The following is a 17,845-nucleotide window of genomic DNA, read 5'->3' on the forward strand; positions in this document are numbered from 1 at the left end:
TTAAAAACAAATCCGTCTCACACTGCCGAAAAGAGTTTAAGCTTGTAAGACCCTCCAAAATCAACTTTATAACAGCATTGAGATATCAAAATGTAACGACTTCTGTGTATTTGAGAGTATATTTGCCATTGGTCCTTTAGGGGTTAAGTAAGAATCTAAGGAATAACACCACAAGCAACAAATGTTACAACTATTAAGCTCCCACAGCAACTCCTTAATGGTAAAACAAGCATACAACCCAGAACTTGAATCTTCTATTTTGAAATCTCAGCCTGTCTGCAGAGTGGGAATTCTGCAGATCATTAAGTACTCATTTATCAATGTCTCTCACCAGGCAACACAATGCAGCAGAAACGCACAGTAACCACCCTTCAGAACCCCAGCAACAGAACATAATTAGCATAGCCTACCACTAGAAGATATTGCCTGATTGGTAGAGTCTGTGAAAGCATAAGCCTATCACAGGCTTGTATGCAAATAACCAACTTGTGTTGCCAGGGCAGAGCAACCATCTATTGTCCAATAGGAAAACAAGTAATAAACAAGAAATGAAACTGCACTTTGTTACATTTCCAAGCTGCTCTAAACACTTTACTCTCTCCAACAAATTAGCAGTTTAATACAGATTCTGGTTTAACCCCTTTCCACCCACAAAAAGTGACATTTGTAGTTCAGGAGGCTTTTGCCCTATATTTTCCAACTCTGAAAGTTTAATATTTAAGATTGCATACCTTTCTAACAGGTTAAACCGATTCATAAAAGGTATTTTTCTTCTTTATACTCAATTCAAGCATTTAGTGTACTCTGCTTTTTCAAAGTTTTTGTTGTTGTTTTGAAACCATTGTTGCATGTATTAGTAACAATATAATCTATGTTGCCCATTTTGCAATGTACAAATGGGGGTAGGGTCTTATTTCTGAGATTCAAAGGTTTGCTAGATTTCTTTTTGCTAAACATTTAGTATAATCATCTGCATGGAAATCAAACATGGCTCAATCAGTATTTTTAAAATTTGTTTTGCAATAAACCAGAATACCATTTCTGACAGTCTTAATTTAGTTTACAGGAGCATTGATAAAGCAAATGTTAAAGGTTTTGCACAATATTAACAAGGAATAACAGTTTATTGGAATAATATTTTAGCGTAATAGGTTTCTGTCATGTTATTAAAGTAGGCCTAAATAGTTTCTTGAAAATGGTCCTAAGACATTTTATTTTTGTATTATAAAACATTAGATATTTATTAATAGAACACATTAATAGATACATTTTCTTTAAAACAGTTTGACTATATGTCTCTGAAATAATCTTTTTATCACACGGAAATGGCAAAACGTCACTTAGGGTGTATCTACACATGCTGTGGCTTATCTAGCCAACGTAGAGTGCTGAAGCAATGTCAAACACAATAACAATAAATACATATTGCTCATAGGGGGTGTATCACATGGTGTATCAAATATAAAACTCATAATTCAGGAGCTAACTGACAACTAATACCAAACATTGACCTCAAACGACAAGCAGAAGTACCAAAATTCAGCACTCTACTGTAGATCAGCTAGATGAGTCATGGCATGTGTGGATGTATTCCTCATGACTTTCTGCCATCCCTGTATGTTAGGAAGTGCAATTTATGAATAAGATCTTGCAAAATGAATGCCAAACAACCCAACTGCCACTCCACATGCAGGCAAGGTGATAACTTTCTGATGTTCATTCTTAGCATGCCTAACTGCAAGAGCTCTGAATGTACAGTACACTTTTGGCTCACCCATCAGTGTCTTGGATTGTGCCAATGGAGGGTTTTGTACTGGATATTTTTACACAGCTGGTATGGAAAGAACGAGAATCATCTTCCCTATCAATGTATGTTAAGCATACCACACTTCTGCTGTAACATCTATACCAGTAGAGAATACGTGGATGTTTGAGATGATATTGGAACAAGAATTGTAAGAGAAATTATTGTGATAACTGTCAATATAGTGATACTCACGTATGAGAATAGGTATTTGGATTCATCTTTTAAAACTTTTTTTTTTTTTTTTTTAATTCACATATAACCAGTTTTATCTTTCAGTTTCTGTATTACTATGAATATAAATTAACTGTCATTTGATCTAAATGCCAGACAGGGGATTTGATTTTCCAGTCATCTGTGTATAGAAGAGCACAGTCACATCAGAATAAAAAATGGTTGCCTGGTTATCTATGTTCTAGCCTATTTTGTATCAACGGGACTGCAGCATTTTCTTTACTTCAAACAGATAACATTTCTAAAGTGAAGCCTGTTTATTTTCCAGTTAACTGACTTAGGTATTGCAACTTTTAACAGATATTATTTTAATTTATTACAGCTTCCATGCAATAAGTAATTAATGAGTCATCATGCCAACCCTAGAATACATAATGCATGGCTTTAGACCAAAATGACATAGATCATTATACGGGTGACAAGGGCCTGGGCAAACAAAACAACATAAGCTATTGCTATAGTTTTCAATAAAAGCTTCAACATAGTGTTCTACAATATTATTCTGAGGTTATGCTTTATGGTATTTGTGATAATCACCATGGTATTCTCTCATTCCGGGAGTTGCCTCAGAAAACATATCAGTCTCTTAAGTAAAAAGAACTTGATCAAACCCTTTACCTCTCCTTGCATTTATTCGCGGTTTTCACAGCATTAAAAGAAGCCCCAGGCACAAATGTGTTCTTGAAAGCAATTCAATTCAGTCTACCCTTCACAAAGGATATTTATAGTTCTAAGCAAGTTGACTGAGTGTGACATTTCTAGACAGAAAAACACATGTCCGAAGTACACAGGTTACAGACCCAGGAAACTAAAAGCATTACCTGGTTTAACCCCCAAATCAGCAGTACACAGCTGCACCTCATTTCATACTCAATGAGGATACACAATCCAAAGCTGCATTTTTTCTGTTCCTGCTTGGTTATTGTGTTTGTATTGGGTCACAACTGACACCATTCATACGGGCTACAATATCATGCCACGTTGGACAGCATAAAGTTTGGGAATGTTTACTGAGGGAGCATTCTCTTTCACAGACTTTTCTTGCAAAAGAGGTCATCACTTGGCAGTGATAGATTCATGCCTAATGCTCCTTGTGTAAACCTTTTTTTGGGTCTCATTTTTCCCTAAGTCAGTGAGGAAATATCTTTACGAATCAAAGCTTATATAAGCCTTTTAAGAATCCTCCAATATATTCAGATGCTCTTTTAATGAAGATACCCTGTTCCATCAATTTTATGCTAGAAATGACGAGGAATGACTGGGTTGCAACTTGTATTATTAGACTCTGATAGACTTTGATATTAATAAAATATGTTGCATATGTCTTGGAATCAGCTACCCCTAAGGATTTGACAAATTGAGCCCCAGCATGCAATTTCTAAAGCCTTTATCCTCCAGGATACTAGTTACCTGTATGCATTGTCTTCTGTTAAGTCTCATATCATCTTGGGAGGAGAGTCCAGCAGCAAACCACAGCCCGCTACAATGATGAGAAAAAATAATTATAAAATTGAAGCCATTCTGTTCCAGTTTTCTAAATTCTCAATGTACACTGTTTATAAAAGTAATTTTATTAATTCAATGAAATGATAACCAAGGGTGCTAACCAATTTCTACTTAGTGTTACAGAACACTTTTTTGATAAACTCATTGCTTATTGTTAGTCATCAGAAATATGAAAATAAACTAATTTTAGGTTAATGTTCTTTTAAAATTATTGGGAAAGAAAAAGGCTCCAATACTCCAGTGTTTCAATATATATCTTTGTGGAGTCAGCTACAATCTAGTGCAGCAGGCTCAGGCTTACCTCCACTGCAGTGCAACAGTTTTCTTTTACTTTTTTTGCATCGTGCTGTGCCGAATAGCACAAGACATGAGTGAATGTCGTAATGTCAGATGCCAGTGCTTATCTGCATGTACTATTGGTTGTATGACTGAAGGAACTTTAATTTAATTTGATTGGGTGGGGGTTGTGGGAAGTTGACCTGTGGCGATTGAAGAGGCAACATGTCCTGCACAAAGTGATGGATTTGTGCACACAGGCCCCGAATTAAGTATAAAGACATTTACTTCTTGATTTATTGCTCTGCCTCACTGTGATTCTTACCTGTGCTGTCTGCTTTCAAAGTTGTACTATTTCTTGGATACTTTTCCTCGATCATTGGTTTGGTGTCACTCAAATTGACCCAGTTACTCCCGTTTTCATTTTGATAGTCCCTAGTTGTATTTTGATGGGCTTAAAATGTTTGAACTGATTGATAAGTATTATAAAGTGATTCTCTTGAATATGTACACTACTTCTTAAACTGAAATACAGTCAAATTAGATCATGCTAAACAGCAAAACATACTTCTATTATGGTAAACCCACCGATGGGCCTAACAGAGGTTATTTGAGCTACGACTGAGCACAATACAACCCATTGAAGTTGGGCCTGTCACAGAAAAAAATAACCTTGGCTAGACCCATCGATGGGTTTGTGATGATAGTAGTATGGCTTTGCTTCTTAGCCAGACTGTACTTCAGTTTAAGAAGTGCTTCAGTTATTATTATTTATTTATTTATTTATTTATTTTTAGAAACACTGCATGAAAAGAGAAACGTTTAAAAATATTTATCATTCACTTCAAATATTTAAAGTGTAATCGAGACCCTTACAATACAAATAGAAACCAGTAATATGAAATAGGGGAGTAACTGGTAGTAATAGTCAATTTAAAAATGCGACCAAGCCAATATATGAGGAAGAGGAACTGGCAGACAGCACACATAACAATCACAGTGAGACAGAGCAACTAAGCCAAGAAATAAATGTAATTATACATAACTCGGGGCCTGGATGTGCAAACCCATTACGTCATACAGGACATGTTGCCTCTCAACAGCCGCAGCTCAACTGAGCTTCAAAAATAACTCAAAAAAGCTAACAATCCAGGCACTGTCAGGGAAAGCTTTGGCAAGATTGGCATGTGCAGACTGTACTAATTTGTATGTAATGCAGATGGCCAATTTAAAACATCATGCATGGATTTATCAAGAATACAAATGTTTGGAACACTCCAATCTTTGCCTGTAAAGTGAGTTAACTTTTATGGCGACCACTGTATTTTGCTTACTAGGAGGATAAGCAAATTTGCATTGAGCAGTTGTAAAAGTTTGCCACTGTACCTAGGCCAACTTGATAGTGGTTTTCAGGAGATAATGCCCCTTTTGCTCTCACAGCTTGATGTTTTATTTTGTCATTAGCCAGCAGAATCATTTGGGAGGGTCTGGGGGAAAAAAAAAAAAAATGAACAAAAACAATGAGAAACAATGAAACCACATTTCTATGTCTCACCTCAAATTAAGTATATTTACAGTTGATGGAAAGCAATATCCAATATTACCTTATTTCTACATTGACATGTGTGGCTCATAATTTGAGGTACACCATTGACATAGGCCTATATTAGTATTTATTTACCAATACTTGTCATCTTGCAAACTGAAGTGATTATTATTTATATCTGAAATCTAGACCATACATAAATCTTATAAGACAAAAACAAATGTGTGATGTTTTTTATTCTACGCAACAGCACACATTAGTTTCCAGGTATGCAAATTGTCATGATTTAAACAAATGTGTTCAGTTTAACCTGTGTTCTCACTAAATCCCCTTTCACACTGGCACTCCTACCCTCCTACAATCCACGTAGTGCGAAACCATGTACCTGTGTCGCACCCGGGTTGACTCAGGTCCCAGCGACCCACCTCAGGATGTGGGTCGACACGCTTTGACCCGAGTTGAGCGAGACAAAATGCATGACGGCCGTTCTTAAACAGGCGAAATAAAACAGCCACGCCTAGGTGAAGATTTCACTTCCGCAAGAAACATTTCTGTTTAGCCATCGTTTTGTTGCTTGAGACACACCATGAGCCAGATTGTAGCATGGATGAAGAATCATTTGCTCTAATCAACATTTGGGCCAACGGTTCAATCCAGAGAAGTTTGGATGGAAGCGTCCTTAACAAGCTGTTTCCAGGGCATTGGATACGCACATTGTGTACTTGCATCTGTCACCCAGGTCAACCCTGCTTTATCAAAAAGCAGTGTGAAATCGCGTAGCCGACCGGCATGACACCGAGTCCTGACCAGGGTAAGTTCCGACCCGGGTAGAGCTTGCCAGGGTGAAAGAGGCTTAAGTTAGAGCCAGTATCAGGTCTATATAAGTTATAACAGAACCTGTAAGTTGTATTGGACGTTGCTGTCGTTCCAGATCACTTGAAATACCTTACTACTGTCAGCATTATTAACTACACTTGAAATTGGAAAAAAAAGTTAAGAAACATGATTAAGAACTTACAGGACATCGGTTTTAGTAATTTCAGAAAATAAATAATAATAATAATAATAATAATAATAATAATAATAATTCCCTCCACTGACAGGTGGCAGTATTTGAAGTGAAAACAAGTCAGGCTTATTTTTAAGTAGCACTTTGATGGCTGGAATTTTGTTTCCGGAACCTAAACTGAAAATCCACAAAGGATTCGCTCAGGTAACCCAGCAGGAGGCGGGTCTCTGTGAAAGGGGAAAATAAGAGTATGGCAAAACACAGCACGAAGATTTACAGGTAAGATTTTTTATAATTGAAAAATAATGCATGTATAACACTATGAAGGTTAAAATATGATATGGAAGCTTTAAAATAGAAGGGTGCTCTGCCTTTTTCTCGGCTCCTTGACACTTATGTTGTCACCACCTTTCATCATAATGTCATTTGCATTTCTTTACATATATGTAAACTGTCACAGACAGCTTTATAATGTGTGCTAAAAGGAGGTCTTTAGCAAGTTTCAACAAAACTGGACATCGGTATATAAGCAAAGGTCTAAAATGACACAGACAAGTAGTTCATATGCACGAAGAGTATGATACATACAAACAATAAGGAAGCACTGAACTGCCAAACATTAATTCGGGTGCTGTAGCTGGAGTACCGTATTCCTTCGAATTTAAGACGCAGCCTAAATACCACCCTCAACTTGAGGAAAAAAATAAAGAATCAAATAAAAGATGGATTTACAAAGATACTGCCTCAATTACTTGTATAAGAAAACGACGTATGGAGGCAGTTTGCAGCCGTCTGCTGTCACACAGAGCATTAGTTATGTGCTGCTTCTCCCTTCCAGTTGCGATTACTCACACCTGTTTTTCTCCCTTTTTTGTGAACGCTGGTATTGCTTGGCATGTAAAAAAGGGCACTGTATGGCAAAGTGTCTGGGATACTCCGGTAACACAACTAATTTGCGTGACCATTTAATGAAATGGGACCCTACAAAAATATGACAGTGATAAAAATAAACATGTACCACAAGTTGCTTAATTTTTTGAAATTTTTTTTTAAAAAATGATCTGAATAGTGACAGAGCAAAGCAAATTACAGGTATCGTTGTAAATGTAGTGACGCAAGATGTATTGTAAGTTGTACTCACATGATCGCTTTGGCTGTGTGAAAGGGTTATGACGGTTATACCGGCATAGATCGCACAATTTCGTGCTGTGTGAATAGGTATTTTAAATCATTTTTTAAACATCTGAGATGGCTCAGTGGCAGCATTTGTATGTGAAAGAGGCTCTAGTTATGTTGTTGTCTGGATTGGTTGCTAAACCAACTGGATTTAAACAAATCACCTCCCAAAAAAATGATTACATCTTTTTTTTGTTGTTTTTTTGGTTACAATATGCACAAACTGATGTAATTCAAATCAGTATAATAGTTTTTAAACTTTTACTAGCAATGTTGCACATTAACCCACATCTCCACATGCATTACAGCTGTATATTTTTTTTTTAACTTTTCATAACGTCGATGAATTGATGCATCGGCTTTTTTGGAAAACGCTATATCGATGGTGAAAAATTAGGTATTGCCCCAGCAGTAGTATTCAGCGCTCACAGATGCTTAAGACAGTTTTGAAAAGCTTAATATTTAAGTGTAGGTTACATACTGAGTAGTATGTTATCATGCCTGCATTGGCTTAGATCTGACGTTGCTGTCTTCTACTGTGATGACGATGAAGATGATCCTAAATGAATGTACTGCCGGTCTGATGGTGTTGTTTAAAATGAGATTTGTTGTATTCCCTGAGCACCGGTTGAGTCGTGCCTCATAGTTTAGACACTTAGCTCTCCGGTTTGCTTCCGGTGGGCTTGACAAAAGCATCCTTCACACACAAGTCATTAAAAAGTTGGGGTGTGGCTGCTAGAGTGTTTACTAATAGATTTTATTCTCAGATTTTCAATACACACAAAAACAGAATCTATGCATGAACACCACTGTTTGCAGCACATCAAGTTTTTCTGAACAGTCTCATATTTAACTTTAAAAAAAATAATAATAATAATTGAATTGCAGTGTACCGATGCAGGGGTCACTATCGATAATCGTATCATCAAGAAAAATATCACGGTATATCGTGCAAATCGATGAATCGGCACACCCTGACCACATGCTGTGTAAAACGTGTATTTGAGGACTACCAATTAGTTAAGAATAATTTACAAAAGGGAAGGCCTGTAATTAAGTCTGAATGTTCTATCCCTGACAGCTAACACATTATTCTTCTCCAGATCAGTAACTGCAGCAGGTGCTCCCCCTCCAGTTATGACCTAAAAATCAAAGGATCTGTGGTAACTTTTGATCTTGAGATTAGTCATATAATAACATCCGGGCTAGGTCTGTCAGATGCCTTAACCAACAAAACTATTCTGCAGTTCGACTTTTTTTTTTTGTTTGTTTGTTTTGTTTTAAATAACATAATTGCCTTTATAAATAGGGCTTTATAAATATAAACGGTAACCGTTGTCCAAAGTAGTTAGTAGATTTTTCTAGCCACTTTAATTCTTTTTATTTTAAATGTAAATTGAATCTTGAATAATATGCCCTATACATATGCATATAGTCTAGTAAACAGCAGATAAAACAACTTTTCTTGAAAATCAACAAAAGTTTAACGCCAAATCTAATTCAATGCTAAGGTTTCTCTACCTGTAGTCATTGAATCCTTGAAATATCCCCCAAATCAGGTTTCTAGATCTACCCATTTGCCCACTCTCCAAAATCCTAAACCTGCACTACACAAGTATGGGATTGGACTTGTTCATCTTGATGTGTGTGCATTGCCTGTGTAAGCCTGGCACTCACTTAAATCGTATCCAGTGCCATGCTTAGCTTTTCAGGCTCAATTTGCACCCATGTGAAGAAACAGTGATGAAAAATGTGACAGAAACCATTCCAAACAAATGTATCTCTGGAACTCTGTGAGCAAACACTGGTTTCACGTGAATCATAAGATGCACAAAACAAAAAACTATTTTAATCCGCACCTGCTAGAGGCAACTCAGATACTTTGAACACAGAAGTTTTCATGCACAAAGCAATACAGCACCAGAGTAAAGAAGAGGCCGATAGAAAATTAATCAAAACAGCATCTCGCCCGACAGTTGATATATTTTGTCAAGTTTCTCTCGTCATGGCAAGTTAGCATTATGTAAACAAACAGAAATACAATTGTATTATGTTGTAGAAAAAAGGAATTGTATAACAACTCAGGTGTTCGTGTGTGCTATGGTGTTTGCATTATTTCACACTTTTTTCGCTCAAGGATTTTATTAAAAAACAGACACCCCTGTTCTCCAGAAAGTGCTTCACCAAAGACTGTGTCATAATGTCTTTCACCAGCAGGTGGTGATCAAAGTGATATGGTTACTGCAATGTACGGTGCACTCAAGGTTGATCCTGGGAAGTTGGACTTTTGAACTTATAACTATATCGTCAAACATATTGCAATACATTATTTTGAACTTGGGTGTCTGAAATTCCAGAAAAAATAATGGTTTCAGTTTCAATCTTAGAATTGTCAAAAAAATTCAATAAAGACAGCAGCACTAGGAGTGTATTTTCTTAGTACTGAACTAAACTATATTTTTAGAAACGTTAGAAAAGGCAGAAAGCCATTTTTTTTAATTCATTTAACCAACAATTTCAAAGTAGTGTATGTGTTGTTGATAGAGACCACCAGCAGAGTAACAAGGCAATCAGCCCAGTACTGGCAGGGAGGGGGGAATCATGGTCAGCCAACAGAGTACTAATCGTAGAATGAAGAGCAACTTTTTATTTTTCTTGTGCTAATGCAATTACAATATAGTTATACCAAGTGAAAAAAAGAACCACCACGTAAGTTATTGAAACTGTATTGTGAGTACGGATAAACATAAATAGGATGATACATGCCAAACTGCAGCCAATGCAAAACAAGAGACAATAAATACAATGCCATTTCTCTTATTTAGCTACAGTCTTTACATTATAAACCTCCCCTTACCCCTTTCCAGTATTTCTGTATTATTGGGCATCGGTTTATACTTTGCACTCTGCTACTTGCCCACCACGAGGTAATTTGTTCAAGTTTCAGGCCACTTAATGTGATAACTTTTGGAACAGCTGCATTAAAACATTGCCTGACAGAGGATGGAGGTGAACTGTGCTGAGAGCATGCAAGTTGGATGTCAATTATATGTTACAACCCGCCTTATCAGCACAATCCTCAAATAGGGACCTACAGTAGAAGGCTCATGTCTAATTTAAATAAAATTAATCCAGGAATAGACACAAGATTAATACAAAATGGATTAAATTAATAAATCCCTCAAACCAGATTTAATAATGCACAAACCTGGAGTCTGAGTGACAGCTGTGCAGGTAAGTCCTAACTTCTGAATCCCACTTCAAAATGCATTTTACACAACGCAGAGTGATCTGCCACAAACAAAACAAACATATATACACACAGACATATACATACTATAAACAACTGTAGACTACGTAGAGGAGCTAAATGGTGTGAAGTCAGCTTTCTGATCAAAGGTAAATCCAAGAGCAAGTCTGAACTCCAAGTGCTTACTCAAGATCTCATATACTTTAACTGCTTTCATGTCACATTTTGACTTATACTTGACTGTTTAACCTTGGTAAAAATTTAACAGCATTAAAGGGATTTCAATACTGGTCAAATTCCCCTCAGCAAATTAAAAACAGAAACACTTTCTTGCTATTTCTTGTGGCACTTTTGTTTGCTGAATATTTCTCCTGTGATAGCCAGAAAGCAGTGGTTGGTTTCCCATGCAGTTCTCTTAACAATTTCTCCAATTCCTATCTAACAGTTGCTATACCGAGAAAAGCTTGGGGATAACAGCTGGTAGTTAGCTCGGGGATGGGCTTGATCACGAATAGCGCCTCACTGCCTCCGCTACTGTGGGAGAAAGACTGTAAACAGAGCAGCGTGACTTTCTACTGCATCTAAAATCTGAGTCGTGACGAAACACAGAAGTGTGCGCTGATCTAACCATCCAACACCCCTTTCACGCAACACCACTTAGTGAAAGTAAAATGTACACTGCTTAAAATAATACCAAACAGAATCACCTCTGCCTTTGTACAAAATTAAAATAAATACACATTTTAAAAGCAGCACATAATTCTGAAATACATCACCAGATTAGCTATTGGAGGTTATACAAACACTGATTATACCTTAAAAGTACAAACCTGCACATGCAGACTTTACTTGTAAGAAAGTCCTCTGTGATCTAAAGACCTTAGTTGTGCCAGAATTGTACCTTGTAACACTCTTATCACTGTTGCACTGGTTGATTTATCCTTAAATGAAAGCTTACTGGTTTGCTCCTGGCCCCAGACTAAATCTGTGCCACAGGTAGCTATAAAAAGTAGCTGCACTGGTAGGAACTTCTCTGAGTGAATATATTATGTCCCTGAACTAGTATTTATTACTGAATAAACAAAAAAATGCTGATTAAAGTGAACCATGTAAAAAACAGTTAGGTTACATACACCAGAAAACCTCAAGAATGTGTAATGAGAAGAAGCCTAACAATAACCCAAGATTTGACTTCAGCCAAGAGGTTTTATTCTTTACGACAACCCTGTAACAAAAAGCTGGAAAACATGATACTGATTGGGGAAAAACAGGCAACAAATGTACCACCCCAAAGCACCACAAACCAGCAGGGGTGGCTCAACACTTACCAGGACGCTGTACATAACACTTTTTCACTACTATCAAAATTTTTACACTGTAAACAAACTTTTTTGGGGGGTATGAATAAAAAAAAAAAAAAGATATTACATACCAGGACCTGGGGTGTAGTAAAAACTTGTATTATATTGCTGAAAAGGTCAACTGTGGCAGAACTACGATCACTTTTGTTTTTATCTTAGAAATCATTTAAATTAATTCTTCAAAAACACAAAATTCTCTAAGGAAATAAACCATACATTTCTCAGCTGCTTATAACTCTGCGACAGTTCACCGATTTGTTTATTTCACTGTGGACACAGAAAAGATTACTGTATCAATTAAAAACAAGTTTAACTGTAGCAGATGGAATATTCAATTCTAACTGCATTTCAGAAGCAACAGTCACCCCTATTTTGAAGGTCACTGCAGACTGCACCTGTGCATATTAGTGCTCCACGAGGGTTGAATGTCGCTTTATCTCTAACAGCATATAGGGATGTGAGAAATGTTTCTATAGGCAGAAGGTTACAGCATCTGAATCAGTGCTTGCTGGTAGTTTCCTAGTTACAAAACAAGTAGTAGTGTGGAATTCATTAGACCACCAAACTAAATATGGTGGTCCTCTTTAATTCTTAAGAGCCTCAGAATAGCAGGCACACAATACTTTCTGCTGCCCTCACAACCCTGCTCAGTTCAATCTTTCTGACCGCCAGTAAAAGAGCACTTCAACTCAACCAGCTACTTCAATGAAAAATACTATTAGGAGCCAATTTATAGGGAGGTCACAGTGACAAAAACTTGAGAACATGCTACACTTATTCATAAATGCTAACCCATCTTAAACTATAAAAACACAGTAAAGTGCCAAAAAGCCATTCTTGAAAAATGCTTTCGTGTGTGTGGTCACTCTGTGACACCGTAAAAAAGGCTAAATTTGGAATGTGTGCCCCACTTAAAATGCACTTTGGTCCCTCTACATCACATCAGTCTCACTTCTTAATAGGGTCTGATACACTTGCGCAAATCTTGCAACAGTTCTTGGGTTCAACAATCAGGCCACTTTTAAATGAAGTTTCTCATGTTATAAATGCACAAATAACTCATATTGACCTATAAACTCAGATGTGACCTATTGATGCTGTGATAAGTGTAATCAGTTCATAACAGATTCAGTTAGAGTATGATTGATCAGATTCCCAGCACCTGGTCATTTCAATAATATACCTTAAAATGAGAGTTGTGAACTCAGAATGGTGTAGGACTAGAATTCCTTTCTAAGTCTGAATACATGGTTTATAACTGAAAAGAAAAAGGCTTTTAAAGCTGCAGTGTATGTGTTAGAGGTATTTCAGTTATATTCATTTTTACATAATAAAAGCATAACTGCTACATTTCCCCATAGTTCCACTTTAAGCTGTAGTCCAATTTTGCTGTAATAACGCCAAGTGCGATAAAAAGGCATGTTCCCACTTCTACATGCAGCATTAAGAGGTTAATACACATCACAGCACAGGCAGAAAATAAGCAGGGCTGTGTTTCGTAGATTAGAAGGTTCATTCGCTAGCCAGGAATTCAAAGGTAGTTTTAAACCTTGAAAAGTTTGTCAGGTGGCATTCACATGCTGTATGTTTTTTTATTATTATTATTATTATTATTTGTTTATTTAGCAGATGCCTTTATCCAAGGCGACTTACAGAGACTAGAGTCACTTACAACTTCATCTCACCCGAAAGACGGAGTACAAGGAGGTTAAGTGACTTGCTCAGGGTCACACAATGAGTCAGTGGCTGAGGTGGGATTTGAACCGGAGACCTCCTGGTTGCAAGCCCGTTTTAACAGAAACCATTTGACAATGTGTGAATACTATAAAATCACACATTAAAATGTCACTTGCATGAAAAATTCGATATTATCATTTGTATAATGGATATTACGTAAACAAAAGTTGTTGTATTAAAATCAACTACCAAATTGTTATACGTAGCAACTTATATGGCGGCGCCGCCGTGTATGGAGCAGGATATCGTATCCAAAGCACTGGGGGAGGGGGGATATAGAAATACTAAAAGAAAAGGTCTTCATTGTCATTAACAAACATTTCTCAAAGACATACTTATTTCAGAGTTTCTATGTCAAAAGGCGTGGAAATCCATCTAAGCAACTATAAGACTTAACTAATAGTTAACTTATTGAAAATAAAATCTGAAAACATCACTCATTTGTTTTACAAACTGAGTTGATGTGAACATCAAGCTATTTTCATGTTCTGCTGCCTAAATGTGAACTTCTCAAACTTTCTTTCAACTGGGATGCACAGTATATAAACATACAAAAACAGTCCTACTACCAGGAGAGGAATTGTTTTGCCATATTTCCATCTCCCACTGGAACAGAAATGAAACAGATCACAAATCAGACTTGTTTATTTCCATCAGCAGCAGATCAAGATCAAATCAATTTCAAATTGGGACTCACTCTGCCCCTGTTAGGATTGCAGGATGGCAGAACTCAATCTCTCCACTTCAGGCCAATAGTGGAAGTTACCCAATGAGCATCCAATGCAATGCATGCATGAAGGCTGAGCATATATTATAGTCAGGGAACTATTGGAGGCTGGCGGATGAATTAGAGTAATCATACCGAAAAAAATGCTACATACAGGTGCTCTTTGACTTTTGTGTAATGTCCGGTGCAGATTGAATTTTAGACTGCAGATGGAACCAGCAGCAGACCCAGTTTGATGTTGGATTTGGATTGAATTTTACAGACTGGTTTCATGGTACAGGTGCAAATGTAGCATTAAAAAGAATACTATAATACTATCTGGCATATGTGAAATTGCAAATTACAGAAATTAAGATAAATTTTCCATTTTTGTCACTTACTGCCGTCGTATCCTTGATCTAAACTAAACTTCTAAAGTATGCATTTTAGTAGTCAATGAGATGTTCACATACAGACCGATGTATTCAGGTAAGAGTTCAGATAGAAGTGCAGTCTTTCTTCTTCATGTGTTATAGCTTTAAATTAATACAAATTGACCTGTATTGAAAAATACAAATTTGAAGAAGCCGAAGGAAAAGATAAAATACAAATCTACACATTTGTGAATGAATTTCAGTACATTCAATGTTGGCTCACAGAAGCCACTAAGTAATGAGCCATCAATTAAGCAATTTGAACAGTCAACAGTTAGCTACTGCACAAATAATTGTATTTTAGCAATAATGGTCTTATGCCATATTGACCAAGTCAAAAAAAAGTTGGGTTTGATCCAAGCTCCTCCTAGTTTTAGTTGGTTTACTCTGGCATACCATCCACAAGTACTTTGCATGTTACTTAAAGCCTTGCATTTATGTAAAAAGAAAAGACGGTACACAAATGAAGAAAAACCAAACTTCATACAAATGTCATTCTTACTTCCAGAATCTAGGTATCCTAGCAAGTATAGGTTAGGACTGTTTTTTTTTTTTTTTTACATTGCCTGCAGTAACTGAAATGTGTTGGGTCCAATTATAAAACTCATTAATCAGTAAACACCAGAAAATTGGGGAAAAAATAAATGGGAGCTGGGAACTGGAACACATCAAGAAACTTGTTAAACCCCCCTATAACAATTTTTCTAAGTAAGTTATCTAATTGAATTATGTAATGAACATACAAAAGCACTGTATTCAAATTTGGTAAAGTTAGTGTAAACTATTAGCTAATAAAATACTTCCAAATTGTCATGAATCTAGTGAACACACAACACATTGTGCTTTTAGTTATTTTGTGTTTAGATATACCATTTAGAAGGGGAGAAATTAAAGAGTAGGGACTACTCAAATCTCCATTATTTTATTTAAGGATATGATTTTACAGTTGACCTGAATTTCCTAGCGTTTTTTTTTTTTTTTCCAGAATATAATAAAGGCAATATGGACATCCGGATGAACAGGCAGCCGAGCTGTACGAGTTACAAACCACGATTACCGAGTATCTCTATACCTTGGTCCGGAAAAGAAAGCCTTTAGAATATGTCCATCCGGCTAGCATTCCTAAGTCTCTACAAACTGGCGATCCCCAAAATCCATCTCGACGTTGGAGACTTTACAACATAGCGACATCACCAGCCAACAATCATGAGATCTTTTTATCCTTGAAATTAGGAGTCACGGACAGGCCTTGCTCTACCTTAGCCTCCACGAATATGTATTTATGTCCAGAAACAACACAGTGAACTTTTTTTAATGTATCACTAAAACATAATTAATATAATACGATTCTAGCAAAACGTTCAATGTTGACCGACAGTTATTTCCATGATATCTCACAGTATTGATTACCGTAGTGCATCCCATTTGGTAGCTGGCTGACTACAGCAAATATTGCCCTGCACATACTACATTTTCTTTCACAATAATTACATTTATGTTTTTACTAGATGTTTATGTCCATCATATACTAAATCTAAATCACACACAGTGAAAATATTGTGTTAAATGTTACAGCGCCTACGCTTTAGGATTCAAATCGGCAATATTTATCTTAACTAGGCTGCTGCTACCACCACCACCAGTATTCATAAACACATACATGTGTCAAATCCCATCTGACCTAGAGTGTTTTAGCCTGTAATTGCATCCATCAACAATTTCTGTGTGACTGAAGTAAAAGTATACGGTGTATCACACAGGTCAGTGACTGTCATTTAGCAACACAAACAATGTGTACTGTAAAGAGCAGTATGCCCCAACACTATCTACTGCAACAAATATTCTATTATATTTAGTCATCAACTAATGAAAATGTAACGGTGATCACAGAATCAAAATGATTTGTGTACAATTAAAAATATATACATTGTCAGATCAAACATACCGTACAACATATCAACAAACTACACACAGTACGCCTCTGCGTTTTCATGCAGTACATTTCCTTATACACTCCGCAGTTGTACTAACCTCTATCTGAATGTTTCCCTTTTACTCCTAATGTCGGATCTTCCAAAAAGGCCTCCGAGTCCGTGGAATCAAGTAAAAGATCCAGCTTCTCCTCTCCTCCAACAAGCCCCCAGTTTCCAAACCGCAACAATCCTCACTCCTCCGGACTCCGTGTCAATTCAATTTCCAAATCAATAGCGCCTCTCCAACAACTAAACACAAACTTATTCGGTAAGATACTGGGAAAACGTACATTCACTTATCACTGGATAAAATCCTTGCTGTTGATGACTGCTGTCTGTATTAATATGTTATTATCCAAATTTAAAGATAAATTGCTGTTCCTGTCGTTAAAAGCCTTTCTCGGGTAAGTTTTTTTTTTTTTTTTTTTTTTTTTTTTTTTTTTTTGTAAATTTCACAAAATGGCGCGCGTTCCAAACCTGCGCAGCGAACCGGCCCGGCAGATCATAGAGAGAGACGGACAACCACTGTGCTCAGCGCTGCCTACAAATATATATATATTATATATATTTATATATTTATCTTTCGCTAAACTGTATTCCTCCGAATTTTCTGAATCCGATTCCGGCGACTCATTCTTTAAATTTTTTTTACAAGTGTTATTTTCTTAAACAAATTTATTATTCCGGCGGGAAGAGAAATTATTTGAAAAAAAAAAAGCGACTAACAAAATGGCGGAGGACTAAGCATGTTGCCATGACCACTGTCAATCAAAACGCAAAAGCCCGGATGAAGCTCTGACGTAGAAGAAGACAGTGTCAGTTGCCATAGAAAC

The 17,845-nt window shown here is 36.7% G+C and overlaps 1 protein-coding gene across 2 annotated transcripts in view; it reads right to left on the minus strand.

The window, feature by feature from the left end:
* The window catches only part of LOC117405694 (dual specificity tyrosine-phosphorylation-regulated kinase 1A), a 34,173-nt gene extending 16,383 nt beyond the window's left edge, over positions 1-17,790 (minus strand). The window contains exons 1-3 of one of the 2 annotated variants that reach the window (XM_034922674.2): positions 17,071-17,790; positions 5,207-5,307; positions 3,449-3,518 (exon numbers count right to left, since the gene is read on the minus strand). In XM_034922674.2, coding sequence (XP_034778565.1) covers positions 3,449-3,458 — 10 coding nt within the window. In that variant the 5' untranslated portion in view covers positions 3,459-3,518; positions 5,207-5,307; positions 17,071-17,790. The remainder of the gene's footprint in view (positions 1-3,448; positions 3,519-5,206; positions 5,308-17,070) is intronic. The other variant, XM_059028172.1, reaches the window with a different exon arrangement.
* Positions 17,791-17,845: the final 55 nt, after the last annotated feature.

Source organism: Acipenser ruthenus, chromosome 8, assembly GCF_902713425.1.
Source record: "Acipenser ruthenus chromosome 8, fAciRut3.2 maternal haplotype, whole genome shotgun sequence".
Taxonomy (NCBI): domain Eukaryota; kingdom Metazoa; phylum Chordata; class Actinopteri; order Acipenseriformes; family Acipenseridae; genus Acipenser; species Acipenser ruthenus.